The sequence below is a fragment of the Condylura cristata genome, unplaced genomic scaffold (assembly GCF_000260355.1).
Source record: "Condylura cristata isolate star-nosed mole 26May11 unplaced genomic scaffold, ConCri1.0 scaffold00018, whole genome shotgun sequence".
Lineage (NCBI taxonomy): Eukaryota > Metazoa > Chordata > Mammalia > Eulipotyphla > Talpidae > Condylura > Condylura cristata.
The window spans coordinates 15,267,731-15,289,689 of NW_004567119.1; the positions used below are offsets into that span (position 1 = coordinate 15,267,731).

Sequence of the window (21,959 nt, forward strand, 5' to 3'; positions counted from 1 at the left end):
CAGAGCTGGGGTTCAGGCCAGAAGTGCAAGGGCGGTGAGAGGATTCACCAGAGACAGAGTGGGGAGCAGAACAGGCAGATCGAGGAAGTACACTGCTGAGGGGAGCGCAGGCAGGTCAGGGGAGGTCTGCCACGCCATGTGATCACCTCCCGGGTGGGCGGGGATTGAACTCATGCTAAAGTGGCTTGAGCTTCTTAGTGCTATGCTTTAACCCACTGCGCCATCAGGGAGGGCCCTCTTTAGTTTTTTTAATCATCTGTTTCTTCTGTAACCTGAATAGTACTTACAGATCTGGTTTGAGGACGCCAAGGTAATGCACGTCACGTCGTTAGCACAGTGTGGGGCATATCACCCCATGGCCCACAAATGTGAGCTATGCAGATAATGTACATGAACGTGCCTCAAAAACAAGTTTCCCCCAAAATGCCCATTGGCAGTGAGGGAACGGCACCCACACAGGCATTCATTCAGCACTAACGGAACCCACATTCCCTCTGCCTGCAACGTCACAAGAGAAGGCCAGGTGTTTCTAACTGTAGGTAGAGCCATCAAGACCAAAATTAAAACTGGCATCACACTTTAACTTATTTTTAAGAAACTATGTTCCAGGGCTTCAGACATTTACTTGAATGATCTATAAAATAAAGCAACAGTTGGATATAGCAGCCTTTTTCATTTAATTTTAAGGGTAACAACAGATTGACTCCAGAATTATCATGCAGAACTCAGCAGCACAGCTAAGGAGCTTCGCGAGCGCTGGGCTCTGACGCACACCCGTGAGTAGCTCATTGAGCCACGTGGTGTTGGATCCACCAGAAAGACTACAAAAGAACAGCAAGTCACATCAGATGACAAGTCATTGCTTAGGGAGACATCTATGGAGGACAGCCCTGCTGTTTATCAACCCTCTGTTGCTTTTATTTCCCTGTGTTGGGGGGGGTAGGAAGTTGGACACACACATGTATTCCTGGGCACGTGTGTCTACACGTAGAAGCGTACACACTGGGGTAGGATGTTAAAATGTATTTCTTAATGTGGATGGTGGTTAAAAAAAAAAAGACAAAAATAATGCTCTCTGTTCTGAAGATTCTCCCTCCTTTCTTACTGTGACTATACCCTTACTTCAGTCCCCCTCCGCCTTTTTACCCCTCATCAGACACATGTAAGGTTTTATTAGTCTCTCAGGAAAGCTGCACCGTCGCCACAGTGCAGATAAAGTCCCCGCGGCATCTGCCTCCTGCTGCCGGCTCTCCCGCTCGCCCTGCCGCCCGCCCTGGCCTCGGCCATCCCTGACTTTCTTCCTTCTACTCTTGCGCTCCCTGTTTCCTGAGTCCCTCAGGCAGGCGGTGGCCTGCCAGGCTGTGTTTGGGTTCGTTCTTCTTTGCATGATCCCGGGAGCCGCGAGGCCGGCCAAGGCTGCCGTCCTGCCTCCTCCACAGTGGGCCCTGCCTCCCAACGCAAAGGGACATCAGGGTTTGCCCTGGCCGTTTCCGCATCTGCCCCAGCTTCTCTCTTGGGGACTGTTGCCTTCCCAGGGTGGGGATGTCCACGGTCACTTGTTTCTGCTGCAGTCTGGCTAGTTACTGGGCCGCTCGTGGTGGGGATGGATCTTCAGGCAGCCAGGGAGGAGGAAGAGCCCCGTTGGCTTTCTTAGCTATAGCTAAGTGTCGCTGTGCCCAGCTTCTTCCTCTTTCAGGCATCTTGCACAGTGCCACCAAGGGCTTGTTCTAAAACAAGAATGTGATCACTGGCTCTTCTCCTTTAATAGTGTCCCGTGTTTTTTAGAGAATAAAGCGTAAACTCTGTGACTGAAGTTGTTCCTTTTATGTCTCCAGGCACGAGTGCCTTTCTTCCCACTGTATGCACCAGTACTTGCTTGCCATTCTCTAGGGTCCACCTCACACCTCTTTACCTGAGTACTGATGCTTCCTCTGCCTAAGGCTCTAAAAAACAAACTCCAGTATACTTTTGAGGACCCCCCCCTTCAAAATGCCTCCTCTTCTTTGAGACCATCCCGGGTAACCCCGGAGAGAAGTCAGTTATTCTCACCCCGGTGCTTAGCCCATGTACCAGGCCTCTGTTCTGTTTTCAACATCTCTTTCTCCTGTGGGGGCCGAGGGACCTGGAAACAGAAAGGGGGGACTTGGGTTCTTTCATATCCTCAGCACCCAGCCCAGTGCCTGGCATGTAAAAAGCACTCAGTGATTTCAGTTTGCTATTGCCCATAAAACTGAGTTTAAGGACATGTGTATTTATTACCACGGTAAAATGCGATGATTAATGTGTCTCTCTACCCTGAAGTTAAGAGAAATAGCAGATGGTCTTTCTTTAGAAAATAAAGGGGCAGAGTAATATGTTTAGACATGATGCCTATGGCTCTTTGTGTGCATTTCTTTTTTACCTAAAGGAGAACAAAAAGCTTATTATAGGTCTCTCAGGCTTCATTTCGCTTATGTTTTGTAAATATTAGGCACATGGCTAATTTCGATGTTTTTCCAGCTTTGCCACTGTCTACAAACTGTCTGGACGTTCATGCCATTCTCTGCAAAACAGCTTCTAACCCCACACATTTAATTTGGCCATCATGCAAAATAATTGACCTTGAGCATCTCTGCTCACCTTTAAGCTATGCCAGCAAGTGACCAGTGAGCAGTCCTGAGGCTCCACACTACATCTGTAAGGTCACGGGCAGAACTTGGGTATCATCAGTCTAGTGACCTGTGATCACAGCCACAAGTGCAAACACAGACGGGCAGATGTTCCCTCTGTACACCTCACTCGGCCTCTCCCTCGGCCTCCACCTGCCTCTGCCTTTATGGTGTGTTTGGACCCTCCCAGAGGCCCCACCTGGCTTACCTATGGCGTACACACCTTCAGCAGAGTCCCATTATCCAAACTGATTGATTTTTTCTTCTCCACCTTGTTACAGCTCTTAAGCCTTTAGTGAGTGACACTGAATCTGTGTCCAAGAGACAAAATTTCTGATGAACACTTACGATAAGATCATATAATTCTTAACCCCTTGTGTTATTTTTCATGCATTACAGTCCCTAGATGAACTAGAAATCTCGAATGGTGACATTTCAGGTGGTCTGGGTGACACGTGTGCCCCACAGTGGGGCAGGGAGCTGGAGATGGCCCTCGGGGGGCAGGAAGGCACTTGCCCACCTGCTGGGAAGCGCTTAGTACTTTTTGCACCCCAGGTGCCGTGTTTACAGCCATGGTCATATATGAGCTGGAGCGGAGCTGTGCTGCGTGAGACAAGGCAGAGAGAGACACGCCTATCTGAGCTCACTTATCTGTGGAATCTAAAAAATATTTTTAAAAGCAAATCAAAAGTCAGTAAGAAAAAAAAGGATCAGGCTGTGGTGACCAAGCTGAGGGTGCGGAGGGAAGGGGATTTGGAGGAAGGTGCCCATAAAAGGTATGCACTTCTGATCATAAGATAAATGAGTACTAGGGATGTGATGTACTCTGGGGTGTGGTAGATAGGAAAGTTGCTAGGAGAGTAAATCCAAAGAGCTCTCATCACAAGGAGAGCATTTGTTTTCCTTCATTCTTTTTTCATTATAAGTGTATGAGAGGATGGTGTTGGCTGAACCTAGTGTGTTCCTCATTTCACAGCACACGTAAAGCCAACTGTCTCGCCGTGTGCCTTGAGCTTATGCAGTGACGTCTGTCCATTATTTCTCAATAAAACTGAAAAGCAAGTGAAAACAAAGAGAGGTGGGAGGATTCCAGCAACATATTTTACTGAACTGATGAGACATGCCTCCCCTGAAATCCATGGGGATGATGGATAAAATATGACCTCCCCACCCCAGCTCCACTGTTACGTGCATCAAAAATCTCTTTGTGCCAAACCCAGTAGAAGTCAGAGCCATATACCTGGAAGTGGGCTGATGTAACAGTGGCCCTCTGTGGTTTTGGTCTGGATACTCATCCTAGGAGTGGAAGCTGAGTCTCTAAGAGCTGTCTAGACAAGACCTGTGGTCAGGTACACACGTGAGGCTTAGAACCTGGAGCTGAGCTCTTGGCCTAGAGCACGGATCTTCAAAGAGCTACTCCCCCTGTGAAAAGGGAGCTAGGAAACTCCAACTATAAACAAGCAAAGAAGCCAGTTAGCAATGGTGGTGGGGAGGGTAAAATCATTTTTGAGAAATCAAAATCCCAAGTATGTATTATTCTGGGTGGATTTGGGGCCCAGGTTTATTCTAACCAAGTGACTGGGAAACCCCTTCCCCAGAAGTAAGTGTAAAATGCAGAATGTGGAAACCTCTAGGATTATGGAAGAAGGAAGCACACTAGATGCTTTCACAATCTCGAGCTTTTAAGACGCAGACAACTTCTCCTCCTGTTCTCTGTTGTTTTACAACTCTCCGGTCTTTAATGACTGGCCCTGAACATATTTCCAAGAGACACAAATCGCAACATCCCCAGTAAGCTGGAAACTACATATCACATATAAGTAAGCCAGGATGGTGGCAAGTAAGCAACCACAAGTAGGAGAATTAGCAGATCTAGAACAATCTGAAATAGCTATCATTCACTTTTTAGAGCGGTTAGTGTTTTAAAGAAGATTTAGAAAAACAGGGGTGGGGAGAAGAAAAGGGGGGTTGTCAAGTGATTATTTAGATTTGTGCAAGCTAAAAGGACTGAAATTGAAAAACAAGGTCATTGTAACTGAAACTCACAAAGTAGGTTAAAGGACGAGCAGATTAAATGTAGATACAAAGACTTAGATTTTGTGAAATGGAGCCTAGATTTGAGATCAAATCAGTGTAGCACTCAACAAAAATGCATCAAAAATATGAAAAAGTAAGCGAGGTGGCTGCTAGAACAAAAAGATCTAGGGCGTGTTCAGAAGAACAAAAACAGAGAAGAGGAGGGAAAACAACATTGAAGAAAGCCTGACTGCGGTTTTTCAGATGAAATAAGCACACGGCCTCGAGTACGGCAGCTATAGACACACTTAGCTATCAGATAGGTAGCACAAAGAAGAGTCTTGTAAACCGCCAGAGAGAAGTCTTGGCACCTGTGGTCAAGGAGTTTGAAATCTGACAGGAAATACAAAGACATGAGCTTGCCGTGCAGCACTGCAGAACCCACGGCAGTGGGAGGTACAGGAGAGGTGTGGGCTTCCTGGAGTGAGCAGCCTGTGAGCTGGGGTCAGTAGGTGGGTGGTTGAGGGGGGGCAGGTGCAGGGAGCAGCATGGATTCTTCTGGCTGATTCGGCTTTACCCAAGACAGAGAGGGCCTTGCCACACAGGATGGCCTGGCTGTCCTGTATCTTGATCAAACTGCTGCCAGCAAAGTCTGGATGCTCGGCATTTGGTAAAGGGTCCTTTTCTGGGTAATTTCCGGATTGGAGGGAGTGTTCAAGAAAGGCAAAGGACAACTCGGTTTCAAAAAGGTGTGAGACTGAAGGGTTTTTGTTTTTTAAGAAAAAGTAGTCAGCTCCTTCACATCCTATTGTGACTCTCAGTCATCCAGAAGGGGGGCAGGTTGGCATGGGCTGTCTTGTGTGGCTAGCTTAAATCTTCAGTTGCGAGGAGGTGGTGGAGGATGTGGTTGTGTAGGTAGACCTTCAAGCCTATGGAAGAAAAAGAATAAAAATGGGGATCTGAGGATTAACTCAGAGAAGAGCAGGATGCTGAGGTGAACCTCACTGTGTGAATCATCCCGTTTTGCTAATGTCATTAAGTACAGTCCTTTCTTGAAGCTATGTGAAGAATAATGTTCCTAAGCCAGCATGCTCTAACCATTTGAAATTTTTGTGAAAAGGTATTTTGTTGTGCAGCATTATCTTATTCAAGCTCAGTTCAAGTTATAAAACTTTGCAAAATTATCCTCTGTAGAGTGATTAACACATGGACACAGAAGTGAAGCCAAATCTATGTTGAATTATCTAGAATATTTCAGAAAAAAAAAAAGAAAAGCTATAGGGCGGTGCCTTTAATTACCTGCATCATAAATCATCAGCTCCCTTTTTTTTGAACAAGGCTGCCTAGTGACTCACTGCCGCGCCAGCACGACAGCAGAGATGGTCTGAGCGAAGGACGTCAGGATTAAAGCACACACTTCTTGGTCAGCAAGCAAAGGCACACTTTATTCTTCTCCCCTTCTCTCTTTATCCCCTTCAGCCTGGAGCCTGGGGCTGGGGGTAGGCGGAAGCTCTCAGCAAGTGCATCAATAACATGCAACAATAACATGGGGGTCAAAGAACACAAGGTAGCAAACACAAGGCAGGAACACTTCCTGCCTCCTGTTTTTCTGTTCCAGCACCCATGGCTCATTCTTTGTTTCCACACAACAGTGTGCATATGATTCTGTGGGGGAGGTGGGGAGGTCTGTCCAGGCAAAGGACCCAACAACTCACCCCTCACAGTTGAATCTGCATTATTAGACGTGTTGTGCAGATTTGACAAGTGGTGAGGCGGCCAGAGGTGGGCTGTGATCCACAGGTGGCTGAGGACTGGCCAGACGTCAGTGGAGGATAGGTATCTGTCAGGCAGGGCCAGCTGCAGGAAAGCTGGGCGCTTCCTCACCAGAGTCGTCATGGAGGCAGCTGTGTTTGCTATTGTGAGTGTTAGCTCCAGAGTGCTGTTCACATTTCTTATGGTCATTGGGGATTCCTACCCCTCACGGGGCCCTTGGGCTTCAGAGTAAAGGGCAGAATCATTTAGCTAGAAGGTTGAAAACACTGAATGAGTTCCTAGCTCCTATTCCTGACAGATGAAGACAGTTAAGTGCCTGTGTTTCCCGTCCTTAGTGAGCCTCTGCACAGATCCTATCTGTGTTCCTGGCCAACCCTCAGGAAAACATGGCATGAAGAACTAATAAGTAGTTATTGGAAGTATAATGTGAGAATGGTATTTTCCCAGTCTTAATCAAGTTAAAAATAGGTAATCCCATGAAATGTTAGTCACTTAAGCCATTTGTATATGGAAAGGAAATGTATTAGCAACTGTACAGATGACTTAATAGGAACTGGGCTGAATCCAAACATAAAGATGTCTGAGTATAGAATTATTCAACACAGCCAGTGTGTACTCGAGATGTAACACAAACCCAGCATTTTATTGGGCTTGTTTCAGAGACTTAGTAAAACAGAAGAAAAATGAAATATGATTTCTCTCCTTGAGTTACTTAACGAAGTTTACCTGTGTGTAGGCAGATTTGTGAAGCTGAGAACAAGCAGAGGTGTGATTCAGTGCCAAAATGTATACAGTAGAAAGAGCATTGGATGTGGGTAGTCTTGTTGGGAATGGGAGGTGGGACTCAAGCTGGGTCCTTGAGTGATTAGAAAATTTAAAAGGTAACCAGTGTCCAAATTGGTAATTACCACAAGGGAGTGTGGGTAAGTTGGGTAAAAGGGTCATTTATATGGCGAAGGATACATAGGTGTTGATTATAATGATGCACACCTGAAACTTATAAAATGTTATCATGGATGTTCCAGTAAAAGATTATTATTAAAAAAAAAAAAAGAGGTTCATAGAGAAAAGAGCCTCTATATAGGTGAAGGTGTGCCCAGGCTGTGAAGAGCTTCAAATATGGAAAAAGATAAAATGAAGATCTTTATTGAACTCGAGTGTCTTGGTGATACGTGCTGGAATAGGTTTTTGAGTTGACGAGGGAACCGATGTTGTATTATTTTAGGAAGCTTGAGGGTTTTGGTGAAGTGCCTCAAACAGAGAAAACCTGTCCACAATCTCACTGTGAGCTTTGGGTTGAGGTTTCGGTGGACATGATTCTTGTGAAGAGGGGCTGGTGTAAGAAAACAGAATGAGAGAACACCTGTAAGCACTGGGCATTTGGCTGCGGTTTTTCATGCATTTTATTCAGAGAAAACCTCTATGGGTTAAATCTTACTGAACCTCCCAGAAACTACGTGTATTAAGAGCCACCAAATTTTAGTCATAGAAACTGAGGCCCAGATAAATGAGTTATGAGGTGCTCTTTGCACCCTTGCTGTTATCTGACCATTATCCTTTACTGAAATAACAGAACGATGGATCCTTTGATTACCAAACCTTGAAGACTGTTCTCGTCCCTGGAAGTTTCAGTTAAGCAGAAGTCATGTTTGTGCAAATTAAGGCAGCATTCTTTGTAATCTGGCCTAGAACCTTGGAACTGGAACATCTTGAGCATCTAACACTCCCAAGGAAACAGACCCAGTTATATTCTGTTAATTCAACAAGCTATCATCTAACCAAAGAATATTCAAGAACCCTTTGAAGTTCTTCTGAACAAAGCATTTCATACGTTAATTTGTCTTGAGAACTCTTCACAGGAAAGTAATTTGGATAAATGAGACATCAGCAAAGCTAAATGAGCGATTGTTTCCACCTTCTCATAAACCAGAGCAGAACTGACAAGGGAAGTTGCCTGCACCTCTTTCCTCTGATGGAAATGGGTCACCACCCTGCCTATCACCCCCAGCTGTCTGTACCATCCAGGGTTCTCTCGCAGGAGTCTCTGAGCTACTGGTTAGATTTTCTCATGGGCAGGGAAACTGCTGGCAGCAGCCTGGAAGCTATGGTGGAAAGCACCGGGCCTCTGAGGGCTGGTGCCTCTGCGCTGCGTGGCCTGGAGCGGGGGCTGAGTGGGCATTGGGGAGGCTGTGACAGGCAGCTGTCAGGAAGTCTCAAGTCTGTGGGGACGTCACACCTTTGTTGGTTCACTCTGAAACGAGAATTTGACAGACTTTACTTTGAAATCGATTCTCTTAGCTTGAGAGAGAAAAGGAAAATGGATAGTTAACACTATGGGGATCACAGTTTTCAACCTAAACAAGCATTTTAAAGTGACTTAATATTTCCTTCAGTGTTTCTTTCAAATTCACAAACATCCAAAGATGTGTTTAATCTGAGATAATAACAGTTGGGAACAGAACTTTTATAGGGTAAACACATGATATCATTCTTTTGTTTTTCGAATGGTCTATAGTCAGAATAACAAATGCCTTAAAAAATAATGTGCAACTTTAGGAAAAGGAGACATTAAATTATCTGACTTCCCAGCGGAGTTCCCCATATTGTGTTCCCCTTTCCTTAAGGTCAGTGGGAGGCCTCTGTGCCCACATCTGCCTGTTTCCTAGTCCCCACACCCAGACTTCAGACCCGAAGGGTAGATCAGGCTTGGAATCAGTTTTTGAATCGCTTTCTTAGATTTTATTGCGCTTCTAAAGATAATTTAGTTTCTCCCAGGTACCATACCATGTCTGTTACTATTTAACCTAAGTGTTTTTGTGTGCACATTCTGAACTTAAAAATTATCTGGACAGATTTCATGATTTAATTATTTTCACAATTAACAGAGGGACACATACGTAAAACTGATTAAAGACAATACACATAATTTTGCATTTTCTTGTTTATTGTGGCACTCTTTGTCCTCAACAGCAAAGCCTTTCCTAAGAGGAATGTTGAGTTGAATACCAGGGCACAGGGTGTGTGTGGGTGTGTGTTTCCATGACAGATCCAAACATGGTTTTGTGGATCTTAGAGCCCCTTAAATTCTACAGCTTAGAGATTGACTGATAGGCCAAATCACGATATGATTAAGCTGCCCTGCCTTTAGTGGGCTTGTTTTTCCTTTGGAAAGTTTTATATCCAAAATCGCCAGAATCAGTGGAATTTCAGCTTCCCCTTGACCCTCTGGATCGTTATTCATACCCCTGCCCCCCCAGGTCTCCCTTGAATTGTATAAATAATTGCTGATGCAGTTCTCCACCCCCCTCCAGCATTCATTTCTTTTTCTTATTTCCATTTCCTTCTATTCTTCTCTCTTTGAAAGTGTTTATTCAGTAAGCAAGAGAACAACTACTAAATGGGGTGTTAGATGGAGGCATTGGGGTAACCTTGTGGATAGCTGAGCATTTGGTGTTGTGTTTGGTATTTTGAGAATGTGCACTTCCTCTGGTATTTTCCCTTTTTTTAAAAGATTCCTTGACAATAATCAACAGGTTTCCCACCCTGGAGCCTGGGACTTCAGTGCCACGCTGTGTCGGGGTGCAGGGTGTGTGGCAGCTGCCACTTGGTGTGTCTGAACTGGTGTATGTTTGTTTTCTTTCACTGGGATACTTTGGTATCATAACACTGTATATGGTTTAGGGAGTAGGTTCACACTTCCTCAGATGTATGGACCACCACTCCCTGCCCCATTTCATCTCAATTTAATAACATTTTTCAAAGGTCCAGGTGCTGGGCTAGGGGCTGAGAATACAGAAAAGATTCTCCACCTGCAAAGAGCGGACTGTCAAGTTCTTGTCTGTGTGTCCCAGTGTGGACCCATTTGTCTTGGCCTTCCTTAGGTCTGCACTATTCAGATTCTACCAGCCCGTTAAAAGGAAAAAAATCAAACCAGTGTGTGCATTCCACTTTGTTTGCATATTTGCATCTTCAGCCTTCTGGAGTACTTCATGCCTGGAGAATCTTCCATTTGCCACCACCCCAGTGAGCCTCATTGCCCTTCATATAGTTCATTTCTTTTTCTTTTTTTTATAATAGTTTATTTTTACATCATTGTGTACATTTTTTTTTTCATCTCAATTGTAATCCCCGTGGGTTTCCCATCACCGAGTCACCCGTGTGCCATCACCATAGTCCGGTGCACTTCCCTCCCCTCCCCCCACCACCCCGTTTTTGATCCCATTCCCCACAAAATGTCTCTGGTATATGGCTGTTCATTATTCTCATTATTTTCTTGCCTGGTCCATTCCTATAGTTCATTTCTTAAAACAGAAGCTTTGTGTTGGCTTTGGTTGTGGCACCATATATAGTCTAGTGCTTTTCCCTCCCGTACCACTGTGGTGGGAAATGATGTAGGAAATTTGAATTGAATCAGAACATAGCGCCGTTACCCCCCGAAAACCCCACAATCCACCCTGCAGAAGCTAGATGTTACTTTGAAAGGGGATTGGCAGACATTCAAATCATTGTGTCTATATTGGCATCTGATTGTGTTTACTTCCATAACATACTTTACTTTCATTTCCTACTTTTCATAATGATTAAGTTTCACAAAGGAAAGGCCCATGGTCTAGATCTGTTCTGTGCCAATACATTGCACAGGGGCTTAACTTCCAAACCCAATCTTATCGATATCCATTTCCATTGTTTTCCAAACATTTCCACGTGGAAATGGAGCTTTCTCTTTCCCTTGTTCATAAAGCCCAGGCACCTCAGCAGTGAGTTTGCATCATCTTGCTCTGAACTGTGACACTGGTGAGCAGGTGCCTGCAGCAGCTTGTAAGAGACATCACTGACGCCATATCTTCCACTCTGTTGGAGTGTGTGTGTGTGTGTGTGTGTGTGTGTGTGTGAGAGAGAGAGAGAGAGAGAGAAGGGTTGGGGTGAGGGATGTAAAAGCCATTGGATGGGAGTAGGAATGTGGGGTCGTTATAGTTGTAAAAAAAAACAAACCTTTGTATGTTCTGGGCAACGAGTCTAGAAAATGAGAACTGTCCTTGGAAAATAGGGCTTCATTAATTGTGTCTATTTTAATCAGATTCTTTATTTTTCATGTTTAAGATTATCTGAACATACGTTTTAGTAAATGTTGGACCATTTATAATAGGGTAATATTGTCTGAATGCAGGAAGTTGCCCCTTGGCCATAGTATAAGAAAAAATGTTGATCCCTGTGTAGTTTCCTTCCACCAGCCTCTTCCTCTGTGTCAGTGATAAAGAATACAAAGCTGCGCAGTCTCTCCTCTTACTAACCACATCCAGGACTAGGGAGCCAAGCCCCTTGTTAAAATGAGTTTTCACAGTGTGCTGCAGCTTAGGTTCCTATTTACAGACTCCTCAACTTGTGTTAAATCTCAAAGCTCTCTTAGCCATCATTCAGTGACAGTGTTGTGTTCCCATTTGGGTTCCACTGCAAGCAGCAGAAATCGACTCTTAAGTTAGGCAGCATGGACTTTGTTGGAAAGATACTAGGAATTCACAAAACTGGTGAGCTCAAAACAAGTAGGTCTGGACTGGAGAGGACACAAGGCAACTCTGGAGACCAGGAGCCATGGGCTAGCTGGAAGTATTTGTAGTAGTTGCTCTCTGGAGAGGAAAATGGTGGCAGCAACCATTTGAAAAGCTACAGGTAAGACTTCTAACTGGAGAGACTCAGGGTGGGACCCTTCGGGCCTATCCAAGAAGGTCATTGGCCAAAGGGAGTGAAGATAATGTTTATAGAGGGAAGGTTTACTAAGCAGCCAAAGCAACAAACGGCCGCCACAAGCTGAGGGCGGGCGTTGATCGAAGACCAGTTCTGTCTTCCTTTGGTTATGATTAGAAGAATGTGCTCGTGTACTGGTGCTGAGGCATGTCTGTCTCCCTGGCCTGCCCCGTGATTGGGGCCTTAACGAGCAGTTCTGACGTCGATTCGTATATAAGTTTATGTGTCAGAAGGTGCTGGTGGAGAAACAGTTACGAACTATTGTTTTGAGAAATTTATTTTTGAATTCCTTTTTCTTTAACTGCTTCAATTTACCCGGTTTGCCCTATGACACAACTTACTAGTTAACTAGCATATCCATAGCTGCCCAGTCATCAAGGATTTTGCATTATAAAATGTATCTTCACCAAAGCCATCCTTTGACCTTTTGGATTCATCATAAAATAAATTCACTTCCCCATCTGCCTTCAGCTGGTTGTCAGAGTAGATTTATGTATATACGTAGCATACCTTTACTGCCCGTCACCCCCCACACCAGGTTCTGAGCCAGTAGTCTAACACCAAACAGAAACTTCTGGACGATTTGAGTGTCACTAGGAAGTGTTGTGGAACACTGACTGGTGTCTTCTCCTGCAGCATCCAGTGCTTGATGAGCCGATCGCTGAGGCCGTCTGTATCATCGCAGACACGGACAAGTGGAGTGTGCAGGTAGCCACGAGCCAGAGGAAGGTGATGGACAGCATGAAACTAGGCCAGGACGTCCTGGTCTCCAGCCAGGTGTCCAGTTTACTTCAGTCCATTTTACAGCTTTATAAGCTTCACCTCCCAGCTGATTTTGTAAGTATTTGTTTTGATACCAAAAAAAATCATTTTAAAAACATTTTGATTATTGAAACACAAATGCAGGTGTGCTGTTTTAGTATAATTGGAAGTTAGCACAAGTAAAAACAGAAAATGCAACATAAGCCCAACGAACAGGATGATTTCAGTAACAATAGCTCTTCCCCAGACAAAGACCACCAGTAAACTGAGAAATGATCAGCAGCTCTGGCCCAGTCACTGGAATTTACTTCAAAAACAGATTTCCTTTCAATAAGTCCGTATGCACATGCACCCGCAGCAACTGAGGAGAAAACACACCGGAGGGGGAGGGTCAAGGCTTGGAAAGCAGGAGAAGCTTAGGGCAGATTGGAGCTGGCCGGACCTGTCTGTGTTAGACGAGAAGCTGTGCTCTCTGTTCCCTCCCCTGCACAGCCTGCTCTCCACAGCACGACGAGGACTGAGCATCCATTCTCTCCCTCTAACCCCAAGAAAGGTGGAGAAAACTGCTTCGCCGGGAGGGGAAGCTGAGTACTCCTTAGCTATACTCTTGCCAGTGGAATGGCGATTCCCTGAGTTCTCTGCCTGCGTCTACAGCTACACCACATTCCCCAGAAATATTGCCGACTCTGTCGTCTTGCAGGGCTCTTTGAGACTTGTCTCAGCCCTAGCCTGGTGGCCTGATGGGGAGACCCCGCAGTGGAACTGGATAAAGTGCAGGCTCTGCTGGCCGCTGTGTGGCAGAGGACAGCCCCGAGTCGCTCTGAGCCTCAGCTTGCTGGTTTGTACCCAGTCAACAAGCCTGCAGTGAGGCTCTGAAAATTTGGGCTAAGATCTGCTTTTTAAAATGTCAAAGCACCGTGCCAGTGTGGTGACTGAACAGCCACATTGTGGCCATCACACCAGCTCTTGAGTCCAGCAGCCTAGATTCCTACCCACGCTGTGCTGCTCCCAGCTGCGGGGCTGCCTGTCTCGGTGTGTAAAGCTGGGACACGGCGGAACCCGTGTCACGTGGCCTGAAAGTTTAAGTGATGATTCCTGGAAAGCAGTTGGAACCGTGTTAGATGTTAGACGCACATGAATAGTCATAATGACTTTTAATAGTAGTTTCGATGTCTTTCAATGGTAATTTCATGAAATAATATATTGGCTGTAACGGCCAACGACACCTTATCACTAACAGCTTTATTTGGGCCTTTGAACTGAAGCACACCCTGGCAGGACAGCTGTCCTGGGGGGAATACAGGACACATTCGTAGGACATTATGACCTTATTTTTGTTCTTCATTTGTAGAGATTTTCTTTCTAGAAACATGTTGTTCCCTGCTGTTGAGATTTCTTTTTCTGTAAGGCAAGAAAGATAGATTAGATATTATGTAAGTACTTATTGACCAAACTTTCATATATTTTTTTCTATAATATATAGCTGTCATTACATTTGACATCTCAGTTGTCCAAGAATTACTCCAGCTTATCTTTTCACTTTATTTGGGCAGAAGTTTATTTAACCCCTTCATAGTCTGAATGATTTATTTGACCTGACAAAACCAAGATCAAAGAAAATTTCATCTGCAGTTTAAAATTAAAAATTCTAAAAATCACTTGAATGAAACACTTTATTAAATATCTAATAGAGCCTTCAGTACAGAAGGAGGAAGAAGCTATTTAAAATTTCAGAAGCTGAAAATGGAAGAACTCCATCTCAGGCATAAAGTCGCAGAAATGAGAGCAGAGAACCCAAAACAGTTCTACTTGGTAATCAGGACTACTCGAAATGCTTTGATTTCAAGTGTTGAATACACTCTGTAAGCCAGTGTTCTCTCTAGTTTCACTTTGCAACATGCAGTTTTCGTGGGGACTATGAAAACACTGTAAATTAACTACTTTAAAACATTAAGGATTCAAGGAAATGTGAATGTCCTTGTTAATATTTTATAACACTTACTAAAATTTTTGTATTTATCCCATAAGGACCTGAAAACTTAACTGAAGATCCTTTCACCACTTAACTCTATTTACTGGGACAATATTTTTATGAGAAATGGTAAAAATCCTCCTTGCTTGGCTTACTTGTCACTTGCCACTTATATTTCATTTACCCAAAACAATACATTTAAGATTTTTAACCCAGTGAGAATCCGAGAAGACTGCATCTCTAATAGATAGTTTTTCCATGTCACCGATCAGCCCAGATGGTCAAGATCAACGTTTTCAACTGCAGCATCTGTTAATCTTTTTACCTTGAAAATAACAGGCGTAATGGTCTAGAAGAAAATTCTGTATGATGGAATTACCCTTGCCAGAGCCATCAGGTGTCTTACTGAAGATGCTTGGGTAGCTCTGCCTGCCAAATGCAAAAGCATTTGCCTCTGGTGAAAGACACAGATGGTTGCTATTCTCTAAAATATGAAGTTGGACTCAATTCCAAGGGTAGAGATGTCCTGAAATAACTGCCTTTTCTTTATTGTTATTAAAGACCTCGTTAAAATACACTTGAAAGCAAAAAAAAAAAACTTGTTCTAGTCACTTCTCTTCTAGGAGTATATTACACTAAAATAATCAGAGCCATAGGAAAACAGGGGTAACAAGGATATTCTTTGCAAGATTATTATTTATAACAAAATGCAAATTTCTATGGGGTTGATTAAATAACGGTTAATTTACATTCTCAAAGATTATTTATCCGTAAAAATTACATAGATAGGGAATTTTTAGTAACATGGGGAAAAGATTATGACAAAGCTATCTTTTACACTACCACCTAAGCTAGCCAGCTGGGTGATTATAAATCTTTTTAGAAGCAGAAAATGATTGCACTTAAAGGATTTCAACTATGCAAAAAGCAAATACTTCTTTAAAAAAGACTAGAAGATGTATGTGAAGATCTTAAAAGTCATTGGAAAAAATAAACCATTGTTTAGTAAAAACCTGCACTTACATCTGCTCATGGGAAGGATTGATAATGAGCAGTAATTTTGTAAGTGTATTTGAAAGGGATGAAATTATCGTGGACATAGCACGTGTCGGCCGAGGTTTGAATTCCAGCGCTCACTGTGCGTGTTCCCTACTTTGCAGTGCGTCATGCATCTCGAAGACAGGCTACAGGAGATGTACCTTAAAAGCAAGATGCTGTCTGAATATCTTCGCGGGCACACACGCGTCCATGTGAAAGAATTAGGTGTCATCCTGGGGTGAGTTCTGTGCCACCGTGTCCCCTGCCTCTAAGGGGGCTGTCCCTGGCACTGAGGCCAGACCACGCTACATCTGCAGCCCTGAGCTTTAGTGCAAGTGTTTGGGGTCTGTGAATGTTGCCTCTGCTGTTCCCTGGTCAGCAGGATGCTCTTGGTATCAGATAGTAGAGTTTTGCACCCAAAACAAATGTAGAAACTTGAGTGATATTTTTTTTTATGAAGTCTTCTCCCTGAACTATTTTATGCTTGAAAGTGAAACACCGAATCTCACACACTGCCCATTTCTAGTAATTTCAGAGAGGCCAGAGTCACCAGCTGGGGCTGCACACAGAGCAGCGGCGCTTCCCTGAGGAGGCAGACAGACCGTTCTCCTGGGCTCTCAGGGCCTGCCTGTCTGGAGAAGCCTGTCAGAAGTGAAGACTTGTTGGGTCACAAACACTGCACAGCCTTTCCCGGGGGTCCTGCCATAAATCCTCTAGGGGAAGAAACTCCAGCTTTGGCTTTACGCTCTGCTTAATTTTTCAGCAAAAGACATTAGACATGTAGGAAATTGTCCCTTATGATGCTGATGCCTCTTCTAATTCTGGTCAAACAAATACAGTATGCATACAGACTTCCAATCTTGAGACTTTTTTAACAGGCCTGCTCATCAAAGTATTGTTTCTAGACTGAGCCCTCTACATTCTGATAAAACTTTGTATCTTTCACACTTACATATAACTTAACTGTATTGTTTGGGTCTTGGCATTAACTGTCACAAATTTTTTTCTAATATATGTCATTTTAACAATATAGGCAACACCAGAAAGGAATGCCAGCTCCCTTTTTTTTTTTAAACTTTCAATTTTCTTTTTTTTTGGAATTCAAGAGAGGTTAGCAAGCATTCCACAGACTGAAGCAGTTCTAACTTTTTCAGGACATTCAGCTGCATTTAGCCTGCGACCATGCTGTACCCATGTCTGCTTGAAGAGGGGCCGCCCCAGCCCCCCGAGAGTGTGTCTCCATTCAGGGTCTGTCACTATCACCTTGCTCTCAGAATGTGGGGGCTCAAGTGCTTGGTGAGGATCTAGTTAGAGAGCCCAGTGAGCATATCTCCCAAGGTGTGTGAAGAAATCACTATCCTCGTTTTCCTAAGGCTGCCTTGAGCCTGGGTGCAGGTCAGTAAGCATTAGGCAGTGGTGCCTGGACCCGGCAGAACACTGACGTCCGGCATGTTGACCCGTCAGGGAGGAGGAGAAGCGAGTACCTACCTGGGCCTGGCTGGGCAGGACCAGCTCTGTGTCCACTCCGCCACACAGCACGCCACCTGCAGTCCCCATGGGCGCCTTGGGCAGTGACCCCTGCAAGGTTGCATTAGAAACACCATCTTATCATCGGTCTCTGGATTTCTCAGTAGTTTTCAGCAAAGATCTAGCAAATTTGGTTCTTAGCCATAAAATGCCCTGAAAAGTCATGCTGTTTTTAAATATTTTTTTCTTCTTTCAACATTCAGGATTGAATCCAACGACCTGCCTCTGTTGACGGCTATTGCCAGTACTCATTCCCCTTACGTCGCTCAAATACTCTTGTAACCTAAAGCTCAGGATAGTTCTTCCTTGGAAGAAAAAACAAATCAGAGTCTCAGCTGAAGGAGACAGGAATAAGCCCTCTGACGTCAGAGGCCTAAGAGGAGCAAACAAACAATCGCGCCTCCGCTTCCTTGTTGCTTTCAGTTGGCGCCTTCATTGAAGACTTCGGGCTACTGGACATAATGGCATTTATGTCTCTTGCGAACACTTTAGGCCTTTTGTTGCCCACGCCTCAGCAGAGAGTGACCTTTCAGGGAGCAGGAAACATAAGCGCTGCGCTTAACACTAAGCCCTCGTGCACCCGGGCAGACAGCGCAGCGACCATTCCAGAAGGAAAGCGGGAGTCCTCCTGCCCAAGAATGCATATTGTGCCACTCCCGGAGACCGGCGGCAGGAGGACTTTGGGCTCCAGAGCGGAGCTGACTTTTTATCGCAGCGAAAGGAAGGACGCCCCTGCCGCCTCTGGCTCTGGGAGCTGCAGCTACGGCTGACACAGCACGAGGAGGCCTGACTGCCGGAGGAGGGGGCCTCAGGGACCCACCGGCCTCACGACGTTGTGGCCTCACGACGTTGCGGCGTTTCCCTTGTTTGGCGGGCGGCCATGGGGAGGTTGGCGGTGGGTGGCTGGTCAGAGAATCCGAGTCGCAGCCCCGACTGAGGTGGCCGCGGCTGCGGACGGCTCTGCCCCGACCCCACCTGCAGACTCGGGAGCCCTCGCAGCCTCTCTGCGAGAGGCCGATTACCAAAGTGATTTCTATCAACTCAAGAGTGTTTCTGTTGCTAAATCTTCCAGCCGAAGTCACTTTCTTCTTATAACAGTTGATACAAATGGCTATTTATACTTTAAAAGGCACAGCTGGCCTGGCGGGACGTGAAAGCCGCCACAGCTCAGGATGCCTGATGAAAGTCATTCATTTGAGCATTGATAAACCATCCGTAGATGACCGACATTTTTGCATTATCATCTCTGTGCCTTCTAATCCCGCTATCCTTTTCAAAACACCTTTCCAGAAATTAACTTTCACATAGCTCCAAAATGAAAAAGTATTGATTTATTAGCATAGTTCCAAAACTTATTTCTCTGTTAATTTGAAAGACATTTTACTTCGTTTACTCATGGTGAAACAGACTATGTACTGACATCCAAGATCAAGGAAAGACTTAACAATGGATAGTTACCGACGGGAGCTGATCTAGTGAAGCAAAACATTGTGAGCACCTTGAAGATCTCCTGTGGGTTTCTGTGGAGTTTGTGATAACCAGGCTCGGTTTCCTTTCATTGTTCTCTGCATTAATTCCAATTCCGCCCCAGTGCATCTCTTCTGTATTTAAGAATTTTTAGGGATTAGAATGTCTTCAGTTCTTCTACTTGATGAAGTCCTGATCCTGAACACCCAGTGATACAAGCTTGTGTGTTTATTCTTTTAACAAATGCAGGTTAATTGCCTGTTTGATAGAGAATAGCACCGAGAAAGACAAATAGCTCTGTTATTTCTTAGGAATAATGAGAAGTAGGTCCGGACGGGCACCTTTCTCACTCATTTTTTACAGTGTGAAACGGACAGACTTTTACAATCTTTAATTTCTATTCCCTGTCCTTCCTGAGATTGAAGTTTTGCCTTCCTTTCCTTCTGTTTCCATGTGCCTCACATCTGAATGTGGAGTTTTGCAGTCTAGTCCCATGACATCATACTGTTGGGTCACACAGAGAGAATGAACCTGACCTGTGGCTGGGCTCTCTGTCATTTGTTTTTCATTACATGTGAGTCAATGGTAAGAGCTGATGTTACATTGTCACAGCTGCACCAGCTTAAAGCATTCCCCCGTCTCCCCTTCCCTGTTCCTTGTTTACAGTTTTGGGCACTTTCCCTCATTCACCACCTTCCAGGGTTTCGTAGAAAATAAGTAGATACAAAATCAGTTCCATGCACATGTACGCATAGTGCGTGTTGAAAATTAGACCCAGATAAGGGGGACATTTAGCTTTAAGTGGCTGATTCTAAACTCCACACGTAAAAGATTTAGCCCAGCCCCCTCAAAGCCTCCGAAAATTTAATTTGCCTCTTAAGCTACTGTTCCAGTACACTCTCAGAAAACGTCTGTTGGAAAACTGCAAGTGGGTCACCTGTGGGGGTTGTCTCAGCAACGCTCAGGATTCCAGTCAGAACCTAATCCTCACATCGATGGCCTGCAAAAACAGACCAAGAATGTTGCTGCTCTTTTATGGTCCTCCTATGAATAACATGCAAGTTGTGTTTGTCTCAAGTTCAACCTCTTCCCAAGAGTAGAAAAGAAAACCAGCTCATGGAATCGTGTTGAGGTACAGCCACTCACACACCCGCCACCCCGGCGGCTTCATTCTGTTTTAGCTAAGAGGCTTCCAGGCCCACCTCAAGGAGGAAAAAAAAAATTTTTTTTAAAAAATAAAAAAAAGAAAGAGAAAACTACCTCAGTTGACAGGATTCCACCTTTAGGGTTTCTTCAACTTTTAAGTCTTACCTGTTGAGTGTGACTTTTGTAGCATCTTGCTTTTTTCAAGCAAGCCGGCGAGGCGTGACAGCAGGCTGTATATATATCCTGTGGTGGACTTATTTCTAGCATGTCGCTGTCTTATTTTTAACAGATTGATGAGTGAGACGAATGTAAAGATAACTGTACGTTTAGACGTGACAATGAAAATCTGAAATGTAGCTTCCATACTTGTGCATAATTCCAAAGTATTTTATTTTTATCAGTGTTAAATAGCTTTTTGTACAGGCTCCAATCCATTTTTCCTGAAGTGTACTGTTTTTTAATGAAAGTAACTTTTCACATCCCATGGAATTTGCCGTTTACACATCACAACTTTTTAAACTTACCATATTTTTCAAAATTAACTTTTTTGAGGGAGGAAAATCCCACTTACTACATGATACTAAACTGTTGTTTAGGATCTTATAATTAGGTCCTGAGATTTTATAAAAATTTAGTCTGTAGCTTTTTAGGTTCTTCACTAGAGTTGTACATAAAAATAAAGACTATAAAGTGAACCCCCAACTTCTTTTAAATGTCTGGATTTTTCCACTAATACGTACTTTTGAAAGCATTTTGTTTATGCATAGATTCGCCATCAAATTGAAAAAGTCTTTAGTTTCTCTTGGTAAATGTGGACCATTTGTTTTTTATTGTGTTTGGGGGAGGGCGTTTTAATAAATACTTGCCTAAATCAGCTGTCCCCTCTAAATGTTAATTTTTAAACAAAATTGGGTGAAACATATAGCTGGGAAGCAGAATTGCACTATGGGTAAATTTCACTGATGTTAAATAAGGAGACAATTCTGGAATTTGTTATTGAAGCACCATTAATACAAATGGGTAGTTTATATTTTTGATCTCTTCAATAGACATCAATGTCAATGAGTGGAAATTTTTTCTTAAAACTTACTCATGTATTACTTTGATCCATTTATCTGTGGCATTTGGTGCAATAAACCTTTTGAATTTATCCTGAATATTTTTTCTTAGTGTTATGATTTGTTATATCTAATTAAACTTAGAGGCCTCATTTACACAATGATTCACATCAGACACGTTCATTGTTTATGTCAGTGATTTTTAGCAGGTGTTTGGAACTGTAGGGCCTTTTTTGTTTAATAAAATGATCAGTGGGGCTGAGAATGACACCCTACAGAATGAGGAATCGTTCTCTGCTCCTATCTCACTAGACATGTGTGGATGAAAGTCTGTTTATAATTATCTGAGATTTTGGTTCTGCTTTACATGAAAGTACAATATATCCTTCACTTGACTACAATAATATGCTGAATTTCCCAGGAATGCCACTGTTGCTTCATTAAGGAAAGATTTTTACTATGTTAAGATTTTAACAAGAATTGACTTTATTTTGGAAACAACTTTACCCACAACCATGGTACTCATGGAATTTAAGTCATTAATACAGTCTCTGTCTCAGTCTTCATTTGCAGTGAGGTATTCATGGAGATGCACACAGATGTAGACATCTGTCTGCTGCATTATTTTTCTATACTAACCTGAGATCCCAAGGTCTAGGTATTAAAATCTATATCAACAGAAATGGCCTTTAAAATATTACTCCTAGGGTACTGGTGTTTTACAAATGATGTTTGTAACTAGGCTGTATTTATACATTTCATTTTAGGAAAATAAAAAGGACATCACAAAATAATTGCTATGAAAGGGAT

At 43.7% G+C, this 21,959-nt stretch overlaps 2 protein-coding genes across 2 annotated transcripts in view; one reads left to right on the top strand and one right to left on the bottom strand.

Annotated features, from left to right (window-relative positions):
• FNIP2 (folliculin interacting protein 2) overlaps positions 1–21,239 on the top strand; it is a 56,097-nt gene extending 34,858 nt beyond the window's left edge. The window contains exons 15-17 of the mRNA XM_012726834.1: positions 12,816–13,016; positions 16,074–16,189; positions 17,682–21,239. Coding sequence (XP_012582288.1) covers positions 12,816–13,016; positions 16,074–16,189; positions 17,682–17,760 — 396 coding nt within the window. The 3' untranslated portion in view covers positions 17,761–21,239. The remainder of the gene's footprint in view (positions 1–12,815; positions 13,017–16,073; positions 16,190–17,681) is intronic.
• LOC101621736 (chromosome unknown open reading frame, human C4orf45) overlaps positions 17,967–21,959 on the bottom strand; it is a 60,564-nt gene continuing 56,571 nt past the window's right edge. Inside the window, exon 6 of the mRNA XM_004685213.1 lies at positions 17,967–18,482. Coding sequence (XP_004685270.1) covers positions 17,967–18,482 — 516 coding nt within the window. The remainder of the gene's footprint in view (positions 18,483–21,959) is intronic.